The sequence below is a fragment of the Anguilla anguilla genome, chromosome 5 (genome assembly GCF_013347855.1).
Source record: "Anguilla anguilla isolate fAngAng1 chromosome 5, fAngAng1.pri, whole genome shotgun sequence".
Lineage (NCBI taxonomy): Eukaryota > Metazoa > Chordata > Actinopteri > Anguilliformes > Anguillidae > Anguilla > Anguilla anguilla.
The window spans coordinates 51,849,503-51,871,201 of NC_049205.1; the positions used below are offsets into that span (position 1 = coordinate 51,849,503).

Genomic DNA, 21,699 nt, shown 5'->3' on the forward strand with positions numbered 1-21,699 from the left:
CAACCTTCAGAGGATTGAATTGCTCTCAGGGTGGTAACAATTGGCCCTCTCTCTGCAGTAAGCCAATGTCTTCCACACTCTGCTGTAATTACCACCTCAACTGTGGATTACATTTTCACTTCTGTATTTCAGTATTGGTCGAGGTGTGTATTAGGAATATTTACAAATTTTTTTAAAAATCATTATTTTTTATTATTTTACCCAGAGCAACTTTTACGGACATTTTTGTTTTCGCTATTTTAAACTTGAGTATTTACAGTACTGAACAAATGCAGGTCGAGTAGGGTACCTTTGCTCACTAGTGCTACTGCAGCCACTGCCTCCCACTGCTCCCCTTACCCGCTGCACACCACACGCTGTAGGCATAATTGCATGGAAGTTTGAATGGGAGGGGGCAAAGGTGAACGGTGGCTCAAAGATGGGCCTTACTTCTCTCCTCCATAGCCCCTAACCCTAACCCTAACCCTAACCCCACCCTGCCTCTCATAAGTGACCAGCTGGAGCAGGGCAGGACTAGACGGAATCACTCTTACACCAGCACACCAGCACCCAGGCATCCTGCCCTTGTGAATAATCAGTATCCGACTTTCCATTGAGGTCCCGCAGACTATTTTCTCCTTACTTGTGCATGAACAAGCTGTGATGGGAATTTCCAAACTTCTTTTTATTCCTATTCCTCTTTTTTTTTTGTAAGGCTGACATGAATGTTGCACGGAATTGGGATTCAATGTTCCAAATTTGTAGAAATTCACGCTAATGGAAACAAAGCTATTGACATACAGTATCACATGCCTAGTTCAGTTGCTGCCACCATTTGAGTGGAATCTTTTTTGAGTCTGGTATTTCAGCAAACGGAAATAACAGATGCTTCAAATTGCCTGAACACCGTATGTTACTTACATTTCAGAATTTATTTCCAATTTTTAAAATGAACTCTAAATACTTTCATAAAAGCAAAAGGTCCTGTCACAAAGTCTATTAAAAGGTTGGCATAAAAAATGGCAAAGAACAATCCACAAAGAAAGTGGAGTATTTCTAAATGCTTTAATTCAGCGAATTCTGCTTTACCCCTACTGTCTTGTTCAGTAGTGTTCAGCTGTCTTTGATATGAATGGACAATTGGTTTCATATAAACTACTGAAATGAAAATGCATAAAATCCTTTTAAAATAAAACTGTGCTTTTCATATTTGTTACACTGAATCCAGGAATAAAAACTTGGCCCCATTCATTTTCTATATGTAATAGTAGTACCGCTATATTGTAATGTTGAATGTGAATGTTGTTATACATTAAAAGTGTTTGTTTACATTTACAGTGCTGTAAGCATAAAGAATAAATCTTTATTCTGATGAGCTACCACTACTCTCAAACTTACTATTGTGTCATCTCACAGAATGGTCCTGATCACTCTGATGCTGATGTTTACTCATTCTGCAAAGCACACACACACACACACACACACACACAAAACAATCGAGTCAACCAAATGGATAACTATTTTTATTTAAAAAATAAAAATCCCATCCCTACACAATATTTTTGATTTGTGTGATCTTACATACTTAAATAAATAGATGACTGATATGTTTATTGGAATTACAGTGCTTTCTAAAGTTCTTGCACAAAGCTAAGGAAGTGTTACATTAAAAGCTAGCATACAGTGATGCAGTGTCCAGTCTGGAGCAGAAGTGTCCAATCCCTAGTAATGGAGAGCCAAACAGTCTGCTAGATTTCACTGTTGCACAATACTAAACTGTTCACTTAAATCGGATGTTTATATAGTTAAAGGGATGCTATGCAGGATTTTTACCTGGAAAATATTATGAAATAACCAGTCATATGTATGATGCACGGGCAATCTCTTTCAGCACACTTGCCAAATCTGTGCCTTTCTGCCTATAGTTATTCTTCTACAGATGTGCTTGGGATGTTTCTAGGCGTGATGCTCTGCTGTGTGGAGGGGTGGGTGTGGCTATAGAGCCTGTGGGGTGGGATCATGTTTCAGCAAAGAGCTAGCTAGTTACTGCAATGGTGAGAGAAGCACAAGTACAGCAAAGCAAAACGACAAGGTGACAAGGCTTGTTCACAAACCAGAGTCAATCTTGGAATTGCTTTTCCTCGATGGTGACAGCTATCGAAAACCGGAGATATAAAAATAAAAAAGGAATAAAAGCGGATTTAATATATAAAAATGGAAGTGAATGGACAGGGTTGAGGATGAAGGAAACATCTTTCATTGTAAACACAGGACCACAGCAAGGCAAAAAATCCTGAAATCCTGCATAGTATGCCTTTAACTTGTCTCTCATAATTGACTGAAGCCATCAGGAGAGTTCACATCTGGTCGTTGATGTAAAGATGTAAAGAAAAACTAGCAGACCTTTCAGCCCTCTAGGACCAAGGTTGGGGAGCCCAGCACTACACAAGCAGTGACTGGGGAGAAACAACAGGTTAAACACTGCTCCCAAAGGAGAGGCTAGGTACTGCATACACCTCCCTCTGCTGGGCCTGCATGCTGTCACCTGTCACTGTGCCACTGTCACCTGAGCATGGGAAGAGAAACTCTTAGGGTGTGGCTGGATGTCACATGTGACCAGGAAGCCAAACTTTTCAACCTAATGTCAGCATGCACAAACAGGCAGATATTGAGACTCTGGGTGATCAGACAGTCTGGGCTGGGGTGCTAATGTTACAGGGAGAAGGTGGAGGAGGCCTAAGGTGGGTGTTTTTGTGGAGCGGTGAGAGAAACGCGCGGTTCTGTCTCAGCAGGGTTTTCACTCCGCCTCCTTCCTGCCGCGTTTCCTGAGTGCAGCGAGCCCCAGCTCCGCGAGGAGGTCAGACTCGCCCCCCCTGTCTCTCTCCTGGGACTCGTCCGAAAGGAAGAGCTCCTCCTCTTCCTCTGCCTCCGCGTCCTCCAGCTCGGGTGACTGGCTGGATACCTGGCAGCTGAAGCTTAGTCTCTCTGCCAGCACCACGGGGTCCTCTTCCTCCTCTTCCTCCATCTGGTCCCCTGCCACCTCATTGTCATAGTCGTCACTGGCTCCCTCCTCGGGGTAGTGATACACGTCTCTCTGCTCCCTGAAGCTGATCTGCTTCCCTCCCCTGTGCCTCACCCTCTCTCCCTCGCTGTCCTGGGGCAGGTGCTCTGGCTCTGGCTCCGGCTCCGCCTCCTCCAGCTCTATCTCTGCCCCCTCCGGCTCCTCCTCCATTCTCTCGGCCAGCTCCTCTGGGGTGGGGAGGTCAGTTTTGGGGTCCTCCAGGATGACGGTGTCGTAGTTCTGCCTGCAGCAGGGCTCCTCGTACTGAGGGTATGTTTCCTCTGGGTACCCTGCAGAGACATGGTGGAGAGTGCTTCAGGGAACAAGTTCTTACAGCTTATGACAGGGTCTGAATCTGGCCTGGTCTCCACCCTGCTCTCTGCACACAAAGACCCAATGCTGCTTCAGAATCAGAGAATGACCGTAGATGCCCTTTATGGTAAGGGAGCACTAAAACTAACTGCAGCATAACTATAAGAAATGACACTGTAAACAGTAATCCTTAATAAAATGACAAAAAAGGGACACAATGAAATGATAAACTGATAAAGTCTCTCCTGTGAGTGCCCTGTGTCTTATCTTGTAGCCTGGGCTGCGGTGAGTGATTTATCTATGGGGTGACAGGGCGCTTGGGGGTACCTTCCCAGTCTTCGGTGTAGGACGCCTCCTCGGCCTCCATTTCGGGGGAGACCCCGTCCATCCCCTCGATCAGCTTCCCCTCCTGCATCACGCGCGTGATCTCCTTCAGCTGCCGCAGCAGCTTCTCCTCGTGCTCCACCGACACGTTCTTCATCCTGGGCCCAGGTCGGGCGGGGCGGGGCGGGGCAGGGCAGGGAAGGGTGGAGCAGGGTCAGACAGGGCAGGGTAAGGCAGAACAGGGTGGGGCAAGGTGGGGCAGGGAAGGGTGAGTTGAAGAAACGAGAATCAGGTGATGAGGGCAGGTGGGAGAGAGAAAACTGTTTCATACACTGCTTCAATCAGCCCTGTGTGACTCTGCACACCCAACCACACCCCACACAACCTGGAGCTCAATACATTCACTTTTTTCCTTTAATACACAGAATCTTTTATTCACTAAATTTACCTTACCATTACACAGCAGTGCAACAAATGTACAATGAGGATAACACATTAGTTGGAGCTAAGTGAATGATTTTGGTATACTCCACTGTACATAACAGATGTAATATAAACATGGAACCCCACATGGCAGTATATAAAATAATGTTAGTCAGTGATGAAGCAGTAAATAATATGAAATGGTTAGTTTGATTAATGATTCAGGTTATAAAAGGCTTTAAACAAAGAATGAACAATGACAAAGTTCAGAAAAGTTATTAAAAGCATTAATTCTTCAATCAGTGCGGGTGTCAGTTTCTGTTCCGTACATGCAGTATTCTGTGCCATAGCCTGTTTAAGTGTATGAGGATTTTTAGTATTTAGTTCTTTGTAAGGTATCATAAATCCATAGTCACCTTCTGGGAACCCATGAATGATGGCCACAACCACTCTTTTAACACAAGACAATAGTAAATTATTAAATCAAAACAAACTTTACTTTTAGAACGTGTCCTTCCAACAATGTCAACACCAAAATGTTAAATATATTGAGAAAAAGAAAAAGATGTGAATATTACTGAAATTCCACAGTTGTAAGTTTTCCAGCTCTGCGCACACTTGTGTGGGGTCTTTAAGTGCCTGGTTCCCTGCTTTCGGTAAAAGAGAACGGGGACTGAACTGGGGCCGCTCACCTGTTGGGACTGTGGCCTGCTTTAGACACGATCCTCTCCATCACCTCCTCTGTCTCCCGCAGTTTCTCTTGCAGTTGTGCCAGCTCGTAATCCGCTGCAGGTGACATACGGGGCTGCAGTTATGAATTCTTAGGCCCGGGAAAAAACATATAGGGATAACTGAGTCTTGACTGCATTTCTCATGACTTACTTATTTTTCTCTTCATGTTTTCGGATTTCAGGGCAGGGAATCTGGTCTCAGGCTTTGTAATTTTACCCTTGGATGTGATCTGCAAAAGAATTTGAATCGGAAAGATCATCCATGAAAGCTCAGCCTGAAACCATTTAGACCTTTTCTGAACTGTAAAAGCGTAATTATCCTTGCAAACCAGTTCTGATTAGGCAGCATCAAACCCTAGCCTGGCACTGTAAAAATATCCCCCATTTAAAATATTCAGCACACTTCAGCCAAACTCATTACAACGCACATCAAAATATGAACATTTGCATTGAAACTAATCAACTGTGCACGATAAGTGACTGTGAATTATGTGGTTATTCAAGCTCTACCTAATGTTTTCGACAAAAAAACTGAGTAATGCAATACAAAATGTTAACACAGATATATGGGAAATTGGGAATTATTAACAGGGCATGGAAATTTTCTTCTGTGTAACGGATCATGTATGTGTATGTCAGCTATGCAGAAATACTTTTTACTGTGTGAATGCATGGTTATAGTTTTTACTGTATTTCTGTTCGTCATGACATAATGTTTAAGAAGCTGGGGAAGTCTGACTACAGCCACACCTTCCCCTTCCTCCCACAAACCTCTCCTGTGGCTGAGTGTTCAGGCTTGCCGGGTAGAGCCAGCATACTTCCGTGCATGAGGCGCTCACCTTAAATAGGATGTAGAGAATGTAGAGCAGGATCCCAAAGCCGTAGATGGGAATGATCTGCCCCATGAGGTTGGATTTGCCCCCTCCTCCGACCCCTCCGCCCTTGCCCTTGGCAACGGCCTCGGCGCTGTGAGCCCTGGAGTAGGGAGACCCCGCCCCCCACTGGCCGTCAGGCATCTGCTGCCGGTGCATCATGGGAGGAAACCGCCCCTGCCCAACTGTCAATGGAAAGAGTCACAGTCAGCATCCTGTAAAGAGGCAGTGCGTAGGTACCATTAGTTAACCTCTCTTAAATTGAAATTTGTATTGTGACGCAAGGAGTGTCGGCCCCATGCCTCCCCACTGTTTTGCCTGTCTCTCCTGCCACCTCTCCTGATCCACAGCACCTCCAGCACCATGGACAGCAGCCCCTGTGCAGAGCTGCTCAGCACGGACAGCGCCGGTCTGATCGCTGTGATTACGCAATCACTGGAGCAGGCTGCCATTAGGATTGCATCAGAGCCCTTTAATAAGCCCTCTGCCAGGGGGGACTCTGAGCCACTTTTCACGCACCAACCTGCGCGATCCACCCTTACAGACACGGACTGTGAGGAAGCCAAACCCACGGCCCCATCTGGACCACGGGATTCCCTCTCCCGCCCCGTCTCCACGGCCTCCTGCACTCTGTTTCGTCTTCACCCATGTGGCCTTTTCCGCACTCCTGACCACTCTCCTGCCCTACCGTTAATTTTTATTTTGAAAAAATACACCCAAGGAGCTGAAACTAATGCACTTTCCTGTAATTGAAAACTTGCTGAGACAAAGGAACATATTCTAAATAATCACTTTGGATTCAATGTCCTGTATTAACTATTTAAAAAAATCTTTTTTCTGTGTCTTATAGGATGATCCCACGATGGCGCTGTAAACAAAAATAGAATCAGTTTGTATTCCAGGTGGGAATGTTGGCAACTTTCACTTATTTCAAATCCTTTTGCATTGTGTGTAAAATCTTTCTGTCAAAAAAAAAAAAACCAATCTGGAGCTACTTTGATCTTACTGTGGGTGCTAAATGGGTAAGATGGAGCGGGGTGGGGGGCGGGTCATGGTAATAATGGGTGAGGTGCCACAGGGTGAAGGGAAAAAAATAACAAGCAACAGAAAACATAAAAGATCACTTTAAAATAAAAAGGGCTTTATTTAAAACAACAGACAACTTACACACAAACGCCAGGGTACAAATAAGACAAGGAACTCACACGGGGATGGCAGCAATGATTAAAAGAATGCATGACAACATTGATAGACGACAAATACATAAATTAAACACTACATCTTCACAACTACCTCGGCAGTAGGGGAGTGTTGCTTCTATGCTAAAGCTGGCAAGCTGTAGTAGCAAGAAGCCTAACGTTATTCTTACATGTTCACTGGCTGGATAATTATGTAAACAGTTTAATGTTCAGTCACTGAAAAAGGGTCAAGTTTCTCTATTCCGAGTGTATGAATACAATCATGAAAAATAAACAACCGTTAACTATATAAACAAACTGCAGCCAACTGTTAGCCGGCTAGCTGCCTTAATATTAATTTGCCATATAATACCTGACAGCAGTAATGTAAACCTTAAAATAATTTTTACAGGAAAATAATTGCACCATCGTCATTTGCATCGGCGAATCGACACGGGTGACAGGGTTATTCTGAAGCCTTACCCTCTGGCTGCCCTACTTCCTTCTTTCCTCTGGATAACAGCATTTTTGGGAGGAGCAGAGAGGCACAGAGGACGAGACATGACACAAGCGTAACCTTCTGAAATGTAGACATCGACATTTTCCTACCAGGATGACTGCTACAAAGGTATAATAAAGGAACTGTGATAAAATACACAAAATTTATGAACTGGAAAACAACGACGCACCGCCTTCCATCCACTTCCACTTCCAATCCCTGCTTTCCCCGGAAACGGAAGTGAATATTGCAATCTAACATTTTTATATCTATGTTCTGTTTAACGTGCATCTCCGAGACTGAACGTCGTAAGAAACCAACTTGATGGTTTCCCACCGCCGTCACATACGGTAATATTAGTCTGATTTTAAAGTCACGGTGTAATATTGCTAATCTAGTTAAGTTAGCTAACTACTTATTGCAAACAATCGTACAGTAGTTTGAATCCGATGTCCAAAACAAGTGAACAGAAACACTATATTGCGCTGTATTTATTTCGAGTTTAGTGAAGCTAGCTGTGCAGGTCCTCGTGCAATGTTGGAAGCAAACTTGTAGGCGGTCTTTTGTGTTTTAAACAATAGTAACACCAAACGTTATTTAGAACTGCGTTAAAGGTGGCGTCATGTATGCCGTCATCTATGCACACAATGTGAGCAAGCTATTGCTTGAACCAAAGACATTTCCCCCCCGTATCAGTATTTTAATAATTACTCAGGCGTTGGGGACCCTGACCACCATTGTCGAGACTATGTTATGCTCAATTCCGCAGGCAGGTGGCAGTGCAAGCATTGAGTCAAGCGGTTGTCTCTACGGCAGGTTTTACAAAAATGTCACATTTTATTTCAGAAATTTAGCTCTCTGTCACCAAGAGCAGATAATGTTATTATAAGTTATAAAATGTACTCTTTTTTTGTTTGTCTGTTTTGTTTAAGGGCAAAAATGAAATACAAGGTCATCTTGTTCACACCAGTTAAGCTCTAGACTATTATTGTAGTGCTAACTTTGAGGTCGACGCTCTATTGTGAACAGAGAATGGCTAACTGCAGTAATGCAGCAGGCTATAATTTTAGTAAAATGGATACCACACCCGGCTGTCTATACGTTGCAAAGCAACAAGAAAGTAAAACAAAATGTAATTCTGTTTCTTTTTTTTGTTAAGTAATTTAATTAACAACATTTTGATTAGATGATGTGTTCTAATCTAGTTTGAATTCAGGTTGATTATCAAAGTCGATTTCCCAAATCCCTATAGATATTATTTGTAGTAGTTCAAAGTTTAAGATTTAGTCCTCTATTTCATTTTATTTATTTATTTACAATTAGGCAGCTCAATATGTAGGAGAACACACCAACAGAAAATACTAGGCTATAGATAGGCCTACATTACCTACAGCATTGCATGAAAGAGTATTGTCTACTTCCATCCTCTCTCAGCAGTTTGTCTTTGGCCCAGAACTGAACTGGAATACTGTTAAAATGTGGTTTTAAGCGAATTAATAAAATCCACAGTTTTTCGATTTAAATGATATAAAAACCATATTAACCCACATCACTTTTGTGAAACTGATTCATGATTCCAAAACATTGACACGCATTTATGAAATTGTTCTTCAAGGGCCTTGATCAACTCAGAACATAGAATGTTTTCTAAATATTTTGTGTACATAAAAAACAAATGAGCCTGTGGAAAGAAATACAAAAGAACTGGCATATAACTGTACATTATCGGCCATATCCCTAATATAATCTTTTAATCCCGGGGAACAAACACACAACTGTGTACTCTCACTCAGAGGACGGCTCATGATTCAATTATCAGTGCCAGCCAGAGTGTGATTTTAGTGCAGATTGTACCAGCTGTGCAGATGTTTACTATTGCAGATAGTGATATGTTGTTATTTCCTGGCAGCACAAACTGGCGTCGAAGAGCAAGCGCCTTTGCGTGTATAATTGTGTGGGAGTTGAGCTTCTCATTGCTTCTGACTCTGTCCTTTCATGCTTCTCATTGTGAGTTGCTGCTTACAATGAGAAACAAAATTTGATAAACGCCTTTCTTCCCATTGTTTCCATCCATATTTTTGTTGTTTTTCTTCTTTGGTGAAGCGAGGCCTATGTTTGGTATCCTGAACTTTCACACATGCTGTTGCGGTAAGTATTTCATCATTCCCATGGAAACATAAGGTCACTGCTATTACAGTAAATTTTAAAAAGCTGCAATGGTCAGTGAGGTAAAAATATACTTATGTCCTCACTTTCCACAGGTTGAGTAGGGACCAGGAAGGAAGTATTTTCTATGGAATTGGACTGCATGTATGGCCACTGACGCAGATGGAGGCATACTATTTACTTGCTATAAGAATTGCTTTACAGCAATGAAATATTTAAATTAGTAGAGTAAAAAAAGTCTGTTCTGAGTTTTTGTGGAGAATGTCTGGGTCATTTGTTGTATGAATGCTTACATGATATAGCCATACAATACACATATGCACATGGTCAGAATTGACTGGTAGCTGCAACATATTCATGCCACAGCAACTGTGTCTCAGTCTGTTTAGTGGTGATTCTCTCTTACCCAGTCTTAATGACTTAATTATTCTTCATTAGGCCCAATTAAATTACTATAGACCTGCTGCAGCACAATTCCGACAATGTCTGAACCCCAACAGCAATGTGCCAAGCATAACAGAATGAGACTACTTCCATTGGTTTTCAATATAAATAGGCTATGCTTGGAGAAATGTCTTTCTATTATTATTGTATAAAAGCCTATGTCTGGGCCCACTGATTGTTATGCCAACAGCAAAAATATGGCATTGACTCTTATGAAACGTTCACGCTCCTGTATGTTTTGAGCGATAGATTCACACACATGGCAATCAGCGCACCTTCACCAAACAAAATTGCTTTCAGAAATAGAAATCGTTTTCTTTCTCTATATTCATGCAAGTGATTTGTTGTGCAATGTCACCTTACCGGGTTGTAGCGAACCAGGTTTACATCAAGTTTTCCCCCCCTCCCTCCCTCTGCTTCTCTTCTCCCTCCTCTCTCTCTCTTTCCCTGCCTGTCTAAATCAGTCAATTTATTTCCAAATTGCAAGTGGAGTGTAGAAACAAGGGCTTTTTTCTGCCCCAGCCGAGATGAAATATTAGATCAATGCACCTCTATGTATTCAATAGGTTTAATTTTTATTTGATATCGATGTGGACGAAGCCGCTGGAGAGTGCGGTGAAGGACACGCTGTGACCAATCCCGGGCCTTTGTATTCAGCGCGCGAGGAGGACGGCCGCGAATGGCGAACCGGGTGGATTAATGGGTCAGAAGAGGCGCCGCGATGCAGGCCAGCCCTCGAGTGGCTGCGCCGTCGTTGTCAGAGCAAACCGTGTATTTATTAGCTTTGGGGGGGGGGGGGGGGTGGAAAAATAAAAGTACAGTAGCCGCGAGGCTTTTTGAATAATCCACCGGCCATAAAATACCTGGGAGGCTGAGTTTTGCTCCGAGCTGCAGTTGCAATTAGCCTACTCTCCCGAATACTTGCAGTCAATTAAAATGTCAGTGTGTCTCCGCCAACCGCCACTCAGAGTGGTTAACAGAGACACTCCGATGAAATATTAGACCGGTAATGGAACCCTTTGGACGTTGCGGGGCCGCCGCCGCCGAGCCGCGGTGATGGCTCTGTGTTTGAGCCTGATTGGACAATGGCGGAGTGTGTCGCTGCAGACCGCGAGCGGCAGATGTGATGGATGATTAGGATGACCGTGCGGACGGCAGTCAGACCCTCGGCAGAGCTTCGGGCGCTGACGTCGGAACGTAGTGAAAATTCAGCCAGGCTCCATTTAAAAAAGGCCTGCTGGGTCGCACAGCGACTTCACTAGTTGTATGGTGTGGTATGGTGTTCGGGCCTATTCTTACTGACACACACAGCATTCAGGCTTGTTCTCACTGTACTGTGTGGCATGCAGTCTAATTCACAAATATTAGCAGAGGCATTCAGACCTGTGCTGTGTGGTGTGTAGGCATGTGCTCAGCAGGCCATAGGTTATAGCATTATGGTCTGTTCTCGTGTGTGGAAGCACCATTCTGCTGAACTGGACTGCTTGTCTCCTTTCAATGTGTCTTGTCTGTATTTGGTCTGTAATGCAGTCAACACAGTATAAAAGATAAAAAATTAGCCCTGTGCCAAAAATGTTTGTGTTGAAATGGAAGGCCCAACAAAACCTCTTGTGGTTGTACTTTATAATAAATTCCCTTAAATTTACCACAAATGAATTATTAATACACGTAAGGCATAAAACATAAGAATTTATTTTAGTTCATGTACTAAAGCAGACATTACTAATCACTTATGACATGCAAAACAAACAGAGTAATGCTTTATAGTTTTCAATTATGTTTGATGACTATTCCTATAAGGGCTGAATACAGTTCACATTAGGACAGTAGCTGAAAATAAACGATCAATCAATGTTAATATCAGAGTCTGCAAGATGAGAATGATAATGATAATATTAAAGGTTAATTAATGGGAGTGTGTTATACAACATTTCATGTTATTTTTTATTTTCTTATTTGAATATCTAATACATTAAATCAAACGCTGGAGGTTTTTCTGAAGATGAACGAAATGCGGTTTTGTATGTATGGGAGACACGTGGCAGATTTGTAGGCAAAAGGAGCATGCAATTCAAAAACCTTCAGAACAAGAAGGTGAATATTGCGTTTTTATGTGTCATTGAATCATTGTAATATGAAATGGAAAATCTTGAGAGGTTTATAGAATGCCATCGAGGCCTACGAGCCAGCCGTTCTTCAGGTGAAAAAGAGTTAATTGTGAACATCTATACTATAGCAGAATCCCCCCGAAAGAGAGGGCGGAGGAAGAGGTATTCAGATTTTTTTATATTGAACCACTTTGACTGAGAGAGTTCAAAAGTTTAATACGGTCTATTTGAGCCTGTATGGTGAGGAAAATTGCAATGCTGAAATTGGGAAGTGACAAAGCCAAAACGTGTTCCAAAAAAACACTCCTGATCGGGTCTACCCTCCGAGCGCTCGCTTTAAAATAAGACAAGGAGGTGCAGATAAACACCCACATGCTCCCTGCGTTTATGCTGGGGTACCTTGAACCCCCATTTCCGTCGCTAATAGATGATAACAATGCTCCATAAAAGCTGGAGATTCTCTCTGAATTACTAACAAGTTAACTTTGTAGTGGAAAGTGCTTCATCCCAAAGGACAAACAGGCCCCCAAATGTTAGCAAAATATAATTAAGCGGAGGCATCTTTAAATGTCATTGCAGCCTGTGCCATGTTTCAAATTGTTCTGCATCAACAGAATTTAACGAGATGGCGGAGGAATCCATTTCCTGCACGCGCGCGATAAGCCCCACATACAGTGCAGCACTTTCATTGATTGCCAAAATAAAGCATTTTGTATGCAAATCGGGGAATGGAGTGGCTAAGCTGATTCAGCCTCACGGACACCAAATAATGGCCTTTACAATTAATACTTTAGCATGCTATCCATTGAAAATTTCAGCTCCTATTTAATGGTTATAAAACATTTACACACGTCCAATAAAAGAGGCAGAAACTTGTGGTGTTCCAGCAGATTAGCGCGCCAGCCAAAAAAAGGGGAGCAAGTGCCAAAAAAAAAAGCCCCTGCGTATTCTTATTTTTCCCCCCACCCCTTTGTTTTTGTCTCATGATCCCGCACATTTCGGATTAACTGATAATCTTTGAACATGAAGGAAGGTCCTTTAACCTCCTGGGGGGTGTGAGCGAGTTGGGGTGGGGGGGTGGGGGGTGTGGGGGCAGGGGACGGGGGGATTTGGGGGAGAATTGGACATGCGGCTGTATTGTTTTATTCACATTGCATTCTTGTAAACACATTTCTGTTTTGTTGTCCTGATGCGTTTCTCCGAGCCTGTGCTTGTGTTGTAACCCTTTGTGGATCTCAGTAACACAGGTGTGTATACTCACAGCAGGGGAGGTGTTAGGAACACAGGTGTGTATACAGAGAGGTGGTGGGGTGTGTGGTAGAGTTGTGAGGACCACAGGATTGTGTTGAGGTGGGTGGTGGATAGCGATGTGAGAGACCAGGGCAGGTTCATCTCAATGAAGATGCCTAATGGGACTAGGAATGCAAATTTACAATAATTCCTTTGATTGATTCATTTTAATGTTAACGAATGAATAATCGATAGTCATTGAGGTAAATTCCATTCTACACCTGCTGTAGCTGTTCCCCTCGTAACCCTAAATGTGCACCTCGCACGGCCCTCTACCCGCCCTGGTGAAGCATCGGCTGGTTTAGTGTCTGTTACACTCATAGGTGTGCAGATCCCAAATCAAAGATGAGTCATCACAGCATTGACGCTGGGCCCAAGTAGTAAGCATCTAGGCATGACTTGCTCTGGGCTGAAATACGCTCCTTTAAAAATTTGAGGAGGCACACTTTCTACCATCGAGCTTCTTGCACCACACGTCTAAGCCCGACAGAGCAGGGTGCCATCGGTGTTAGACACAAAGGCGAAAGTGCTAAATCTTAAGAGCACAACTGACTTTGTACGGAGCTCAGCAGAATTCAGTTTTTCTTGACACATCGGAGAATACGTACATTTTTTCAGATTAAGTCCTCAGCGGAGAGTATTGCGTCTTTTAGCCCTTAAAGCCGCGGCGTAGCTCGGTCCGACCGCCTGTCACGTGACTGCCTCTGCTTTGCATTTATATTTCTTTCCTGCGGAAAGGGAGTGTGAGTCGTGCGTCAGGCGGCGTGAGTGTTTGATAGAAGCTGAAAGGGTATGTCAGTCTACTTGACAGCATGTCTTAACAGGTTTGGATTTGTAGCATAATCGTGTTTGGAGGTTTGGGTATTGAAGGTGACAGTAAGCTTCCTGCTGTTCGAGGTGGTAATGCATACGAATGACAGTGGCTGTTTGGCGGAAGCCGCCCAAAACGCGGTCCGCGTGGGGCATAATTATTTTGGAGGTCTTTATTTTAAATGGTGGGACACACCCATCCCTCCCTCTCTCGTGCCTGGGTGGGGGGATGGGCGGTTGGTGTGTAGACTGTGAAGCGCACACGTCAACTTAAATGCCGTGTTTTTTTGTTTTGTGTGCAAATCCCCTCCTTCAAAATGTCAGGGAGAGGAAGTAATTGAGTCGTCCTTCAGTCTGGTGGAGTGGAGCTGCGGCGTGGCGATGAGGCGGTCAGGGCGCTTCTGACAGGAAGAGGCTGGAGGAGGAGATGTCATGTGACGGCGGAGGGTGAGGGAGGGAGGGGCGGGGTTGGGAGTAGGGGATGTTCGGGCCCCTCTCCGTCCCGCGTGTTGGCCGAGGGTGGGCCTTAAACCCCACGCAGCAGCCAGGTGTGTCCGGTGCTGAGTCCGCTCTTCTGGGCGCCTGACGCAGGCTTTTTCACAAGAGCAGCTGATAGTGGAACCCGAACCAACGCTGGGATTCATTTCTGAGAATAGTGATGATGGATGGGGTGAAATCAGGTATCACAAGTGGCGTTTCCCTCATTTATTGTCCGAAGTACCTCACTTAGTTAGCCCCTCTCGCCACATCCCCTCCGCACCACCTTCACGGGGAGAGTTGAGTTGAGTTGAGTCGAATGCAACCGCAAAAATTGTTGACGACGGCATTTGCAGTAAATGAAAGAGGTCCTCTGGGCCAGTGGGGGGGGGGGGGGACTGTAGTGGCGGCAGAGGGTATGAAGGGGTGGTGGGGGTAGTAAAGGCAGCAGTGACAGAGCTGACTTCCTGATGGAGTGGCACTGGGGAGCCCACAATCCCCACTCTGCTGGCCAGGCTGGAATTTGCGCCTGAGAAGAGTTTAGCCTCCTGAAATCCCAATTGCTCTCAGCGGGTGGGGTGCCCCCATGCTTGTCCATGGCTTTAGTGACTGGCACTGTCCCTGGGCTCGGGGTCAGTGAAAGGGCACCTGAGATGGAATAGCTCTCTGGATAAGGTGCCTGCTTTGAGCGCTGTGTTTTAACTTTGTTACCAGCCGTTTCCACGTTCTCTCGGATCTGTTATCCCGCGCCATGGGGAAAGGCTTCTCAGAAGAAACAAGACAAAGGGCTGTTGAACACCATAAGAGAGATGCTTATGTTGGAAAAGAACGTCACGCTGCTTTGAAATATGGTGGTGGATCCCTAATATTACGGGGTTCTTTTGCACTTTCTGCTCCTGGGGTTATAGAAAAGTACAATGCATTGCTGAAAGGTTGAAACGGCAGCCAGAGATGACCAAGCCAGAAAATTTGAGAAAAAAAAGTATATTGTAACTAGCTGACCATCTACACCTCCTAGTATGTGTTTATGTGTGACTTTACTACCCCATTAGAACTGTGAGTAATAGTCACATTTGTTTCTATTAATATTCATGGCTTCCACATTAAGTCTCTTCAGCTCTATTGACATTCTCTCTAAGGTCACACACGTCCACCCAAATGTGTGAACTTCAGCTCTAGTTTCTCTAGCTTCTTGCAGTGAGGAAATGATCATTTAATATCAGCAGTATCGCTGAGCTGGCTGGAAAAGTGAATCGTCCAGACTGGCCTCAAGGCCGTGGTGTGCGACTTCCTGATCGAAAACATTTAAACGTGACTAATGCCATTTACTCTGAATTTATCTCGGCTTTCCTCCCTTCAAAAACACAATTTATATTATAAGTCCAGGATTAGGACAGGTGAATGTTGGTTGAATTCAGTGTGTATCAATATTGTATTGTATGTGTGATCTCTCTGTTTATCACATCGCACATACATAGCTTTTTCTCTATCTCTTAGATATATAGATACTGAAGTCGCCACGCAGGTTAAGTAAGTGTTTCTCAAACTCGCAATAGACGGGGAAAGAAAAAAACAAGTTTAACAGTGAGAGAATTTCTCACCCTTCCTACCCTTCACATTCCACCCCTACTGAAGAATGGGAGTTTGCTCCCATGCCAGCGTTGCCCTTGTTGTTCTCTTATTAAGCTGTGCGAGCAGGAATGTGAAAACAAATCCACCCGGCCCCTCAGCTCCTGTACAGCTGCTATCGATATTTTCTGTACAGATCAAAGAAAGTGAAAATTGAATTTTTACAACCAACCAAGAAATATGATATGGTTTGAAATGATCATACTGCGCACACCAAACGGTATCAATAAACTGACATATTTAGGATGAACATGGAAGCATTTATCTCTGTAGAAAAATCCATAGTCTTTACTTAAAGCAAAGCAGAAAAAACACTCGAGCATCTGTTCTTAACCCTGGTTGGAGACAGAAAACTAGGCTCGTTTTATGCTGCTCAAGAAACAGGTGTGGCTGATAAATACTTTGGAAATTATTTGAGGTTGTTGACACTGAACTGTTGTTGAAAATAAACAATGAAAGGGCATTTTGTTAGTAAATGGGAAGTGTAAGTATATGTGATGCATCACACACCTTGTTGGTCTACAGCCCTGTTACTGAAATCATGGCCCTTGAGGTCCAAGAACTGCTGGTTTTACACCCACCCACCCTACCTGGGAGTCAGGTGTGAATACAGTCTGGCCAATCATGTAGCACTGATTGTTCAGTTAATTATCTGGGGCAAAGAAAACCAGGGCTGAATTTGGATTTGAGGTCCAGGTTTGAGTATCCATAGTCTACAGCATTCGAATGTTCTTTATTCCCAAAAATAAACGCAACTTGATGATACTTATTATCATTATGTGTTTTTAGTCTTGGCGACTTTTATGCTCTGTTTTCTGAATCAGTTTGGCACCCCAGACTGATGAGGAAAATGGGGTGGAAACCATCTACTGTTTCTTCTTTCTCAGTTTCACACCAAAATCCTGACTGTCCAGTTGCCTTCAATCGCAGTCATGTTCTATGTGTGGACTCCCCTGCCAATTTGGGAGGACCAGAACATCAACAGCTGGTTGCTTTTTGCATTGTGGACTGCAGCTAACCGTTGGAGGAACACCTTTGGGCCCATGTTTTTCAAAACAAATTTTCACCTCCCCCACTCTCCCAAATTTTGAATCTTCAAAGGGCATCGGCTTCCCCGTGCCAGCTGCAGAAGTGGCAGGAGCACTGTGGCACTGCACCAGGAGCACTCCTCTGATGTACCTGCCAGTGACTTTCACAAGCAGCAGGCCGCACAGCACTGCAGGAGAGAGCAAGCGGCGGGTGTACCTTTGGCTAATGACAACCGCTAGCCTGTGTGGGCCAGCAAGCCAGTGGCATGGTAACCTGTAAAACTCTGAACAAATTCGTTCCTCCCTACCCCATGCAGGAAGAGCCAACGGAGTGCAGCTGCTGTGGTCTTCTTTTCAAACTCGGTTGATGACGTAGCTCTGGCTCCTACCTGTGATACAGAGGCTATAGGGCCCAGCCTGCTCTTTGCCGACTGAGCCACCTGGGCCCCCTGATAAAGGCACAGCAGGTTTTCGTTAGCGGGCTCAGTCTACGCGCTGTGGCACTATCAGGGCTGAAAGCTTACGTGGCTTATTCCGGGCTCCACTTGTTCTGTTGAAGAGATCCCGAAAAGAGCTATTATGTATTAGGGGTTTGAAATGTCCTTCTATAATGGCAGCCAGCCTTTTCATTTATACGTCTGCATTAATGACATTATTATACCACGGGCTTCAGCCTCTCCACTCCCCTGCCAATTCTGTACGCGTCAGTAATTTTGTATCCATACAGTGCATGTTCTGATGAGGAGATGCTGCCTACCGGGGAAAATGGCTTGTAGTAATCTGAATCTTTGAAAGGCTTAATAAGTGAGAGAGAGAAGCTAGGGGTCCCTGCAAGTTCATGAAACCTCTGTGATACCGGGAGAGGCTTAATCAAAGATTGGATTCCTGCCTTAAGTTTCTGGTGGCGTGACAGAGGATCTCATGATTGAACCTTTGAAGCCGGCGATAAGATCATAGAAATGACTTTCCCCTTCTGTGCGCCAACATAGAGGGCCTCTTCATTCAATAAGCAGCGATTCTATCAAAAAAAAAGAAATTGTTATATAAGGCGATCTAATGAAATACGTGAGAGCGGCGGGACGGGAGAACTTTGATGTAGTCATCACGAGAGCAATCATGAAAATATAGCCTGGCTCTGCACCATGCTCTTACTGTAACACCCGGGGTGCTGCCGGCCTGGCCGCAAACAAATGTTTGCGTCCCTTACCCCTTAAGAATACCGAGCAGGGAGGAACGGATTGGTGAGATGCAATTTAGTCTCTGCAATATGCTTTAAATGAAATGCGATAAGCTGCGCCCAGGTCCTTCGGCACCCCGGAGTCCGATCAGCCCGTGGATTCCGTAATATTTTGGAGACGGCGCTCTGAGAATGAGACGGGAGCGTGAGGGGAGCATTTTCACACCTCAAATAACGCGAAACGCCATTTTTCCAAAAACCTCTCTGAAACGTAGCCGCGCCGAATGCGGTTGGGTCTCATTGCGCGTAATGTCACCTTGAGCACATCTCTTCGGGTGGTTGAAAAGCAGCCGTCCTCTGCTGACGATGAAAAGGACTCTGCTCTCGCAGAAAAGCTAGTGGACGCTCCGCCATGAGAACTTCTCACCATCTCCTCGCCAGCGCTGCCGTCTTCCGTGGCAACCGTTGAATAAAACATCGGCTTCCGGGCGGAAAGGCTGAAAGTGGGCTCGCCGTTACAAAGATGAAAACCCTCTCTTCTCTGGAGTGCCCGGGAGTTTCGCCTTGATGCATTTTACACTGGTCCGAATCCTGCATTGACAAGTTATTTGTGACCTGTGGAGAACTAAGACAGCGGCAGTGAAAATCAATCTTGCCCAAACCTCTCTCCTCCTCCCCCCGCGCCCATTTTCGTAGTGAATACCAGCGGCGCAAACAAACAGGCCCAAACAATACGATATACACCACATATCAATTACACTAAATGCTTCAGTATCTATACTTCACTGTCTCAGACACACAGTGGTTACAAGGCACACAGGCTGCAGAAAGATGATAATGGCGTTGCATTGTTCTCTACCATCTGGTGGCTAGATAAGGCTCGCCTGTACATAGTCGATAATAAGAACAGGCACGGGGAGAGCTTGGTGTTAAATATTTCCTTGGCCCATGAAAAAGGTTCCATTAAGTCCACTGACCCCAATTGAATATTAATGAGCTAATTAACAGATTTAGTGTTTCTACGCAATTTCTGGAGGGGCACTTTTTTTTTTGGAGTGCTATTATTTTTTCTAATTATTTTTTGCACTTTTTATAATTGAATCTTTGTAGCTGCCAGGATCCCATGCGTGCCTTGGCAAGGAGGAAATTATTTTAGTTTTTTTATTTATTTTTTTAATTAGGCTACTTTTGGTCTGTCCAAAACAACAACAAATGTTGGTCTGCAGTATGTGTTGGTGCTCAAGATTTTTTTGTTTGTTTTTTAATCAACAGGCTTCCTGCTCCAAAATTTTACATTTTAATATTTTAACTCCAGAGACTAACGCACTGCATACATTAGTGAATGTGCAGGCAGGTACACTGAAGTATCAAATTTCAAAATAGTAATCACTTGGGTTGCAGTCCACTGCGCTATTTGGCAGGAGTCACGGGATCAAATTGGATCTGAAAGGTGGTGGTGATAGATACTCTAATCAGCTGATGAACAGGGTGCATTGAGTGACACTTCTCTGTGGGGAACTGAAGAGTACAATTACTAAGAAAGAAAAGGTTATGCAGGTAACCTTGACTGGATAAATACATTACATAATGTATATTTCATCACATTCTCTGTTGTACAGTTGGGTTAAGTGCAACAAAGGGAGAAAGTTCCAGTCGGTTCCTGTAAAGCCATCGACATTACCAGAAAATCGGAACATTTATTCACAGGTTAGAAAATGCCATTAGCAGAGTAGCGTTAGGATGGTAAAAAGGAGCTCTCATAATCCATAGAATGTGACCTTAGGGTGTTTTTTTTTTTGTTTGTTTTTTTTTTAGCAGCATGGCTTTGAAATACTCCCGTCGTGATTGTCGACTGACTTCAGTGCAGTGAATTCAGGCTTCGGCTTACAATTTATTCAAAACAAAAGTAAAGTCACACAGTGTTATATGGTGGGATACAGAATGTTTCATGTTGTAGCCTACATCCTCATCGCAGCCAGCAGCTCTTTTATGCAGGGGTTAATGCATTATTCTTAGAGCAATTTCGTTATTACATTAGCGCTAACGGTTAAACCCCACAGAATGGGACTTTATTAATTCACATTAATCAGCCTCTTCAGAAAATACTGTCGGCGTTGAATTTTAATTGATTGTTTGGGATGTGGGCTGGAGCTTGGATTCATGCATGCGTTTTATCACTACAGTATTGATCTTATAACCCATTATTGGCATTGTATTTTCAGCTGTTTTAATTAACCTCTGGTTTATTGTGGAAGAAAATTGCCTCTGGAAAATACAGAGGATAGTCATCCCTTTTCTTCTGAATAAAAGCCCTACGGTACAAAAACAGCGATGATCAGTAAATCGTGTCTTCACGGAAGTGCTTTTCGGTAAACCTGCAGAAAGATATATTTAGTGTATTTAAGAACTACCTAAGGCAATACATCCCGGAACACAAGAGTTTCTGTCTTTTGTTGTTAATCACAGGCGCTCTTCCCCTGTGGCAAACGGGGAAGATTGTTTAAAATGATAGTGAATATCTTAGCACAGGAAAATTAGTCTCGAGAGCTTTCAACTCGCATCCTACAAATTAAACTATTTTTAAATGTCTCCGGCACTCTGCAAAGCCACTTTCCACTGCACTGCCTCGCACAATAGCCTGCAATCCCTTAGCGATATGCAACGACAATCGCTCAGCAAGCACGTTAAGGGGTGTTTGAAAAACGGGGCCTTACGTGGTGAGGAGAACCTATTTTCTTTTAGCCAGGTGGAGTCCATACGGTGATTACAAAATAGTACAATTAAATAATAGTAGCACATTATTTGAAGCGGCGGTGGAACACCCACGCACCCGCAATTTCTTTCTTTTTTTACATTGTGTCAATGCATATTTCGGCCTTGCTCCTCTGAATTTGAATCACCCTATTTAGTTGTGAAATGTGAAATATTACAAAGCTTGCGCGATAACGCGCAGTTACTTTTCAAAAGCGGGGGGTGGAATGTAAAGGCAATAACTTTTTTGATAACTGAAATGTGATTATTATTTCATTATGCTATCTTCAAGTTATTAACTTTATTTTATTTATATCTAAAATCCAATTCCTTCCAAATAAAAGCATCCATTTCCCGTGGTTACTTCACCAATATAACTTAGAGTAATGAACTCATTTTGCTGTTGTATGGAAATTTTGGCTCATTACAATAATTTTGCC

The 21,699-nt window shown here is 43.8% G+C and overlaps 1 protein-coding gene and 1 long non-coding RNA gene across 4 annotated transcripts in view; one reads left to right on the plus strand and one right to left on the minus strand.

The window, feature by feature from the left end:
- Positions 1-2,532: 2,532 nt before the first annotated feature.
- On the minus strand, positions 2,533-7,606 carry LOC118227277 (protein RIC-3-like). The gene is made up of 6 exons (XM_035417502.1): positions 7,364-7,606; positions 5,670-5,887; positions 4,982-5,060; positions 4,792-4,885; positions 3,680-3,834; positions 2,533-3,330 (listed from the first exon to the last, which is right to left on the minus strand). The coding sequence occupies exons 1-6, from the start codon at positions 7,479-7,481 to the stop codon at positions 2,777-2,779; spliced, it is 1,218 nt and encodes a 405-aa protein (XP_035273393.1). The 5' UTR covers positions 7,482-7,606; the 3' UTR covers positions 2,533-2,776.
- Positions 7,607-7,652: 46 nt separating this feature from the next.
- LOC118227280 overlaps positions 7,653-21,699 on the plus strand; it is a 144,265-nt gene continuing 130,218 nt past the window's right edge. Inside the window, exons 1-2 of one of the 3 annotated variants that reach the window (XR_004765230.1) lie at positions 7,653-7,729; positions 9,483-9,527. This is a non-coding gene — a long non-coding RNA (uncharacterized LOC118227280). The remainder of the gene's footprint in view (positions 7,730-9,482; positions 9,528-21,699) is intronic. The other 2 variants (XR_004765229.1, XR_004765228.1) reach the window with 2 other exon arrangements.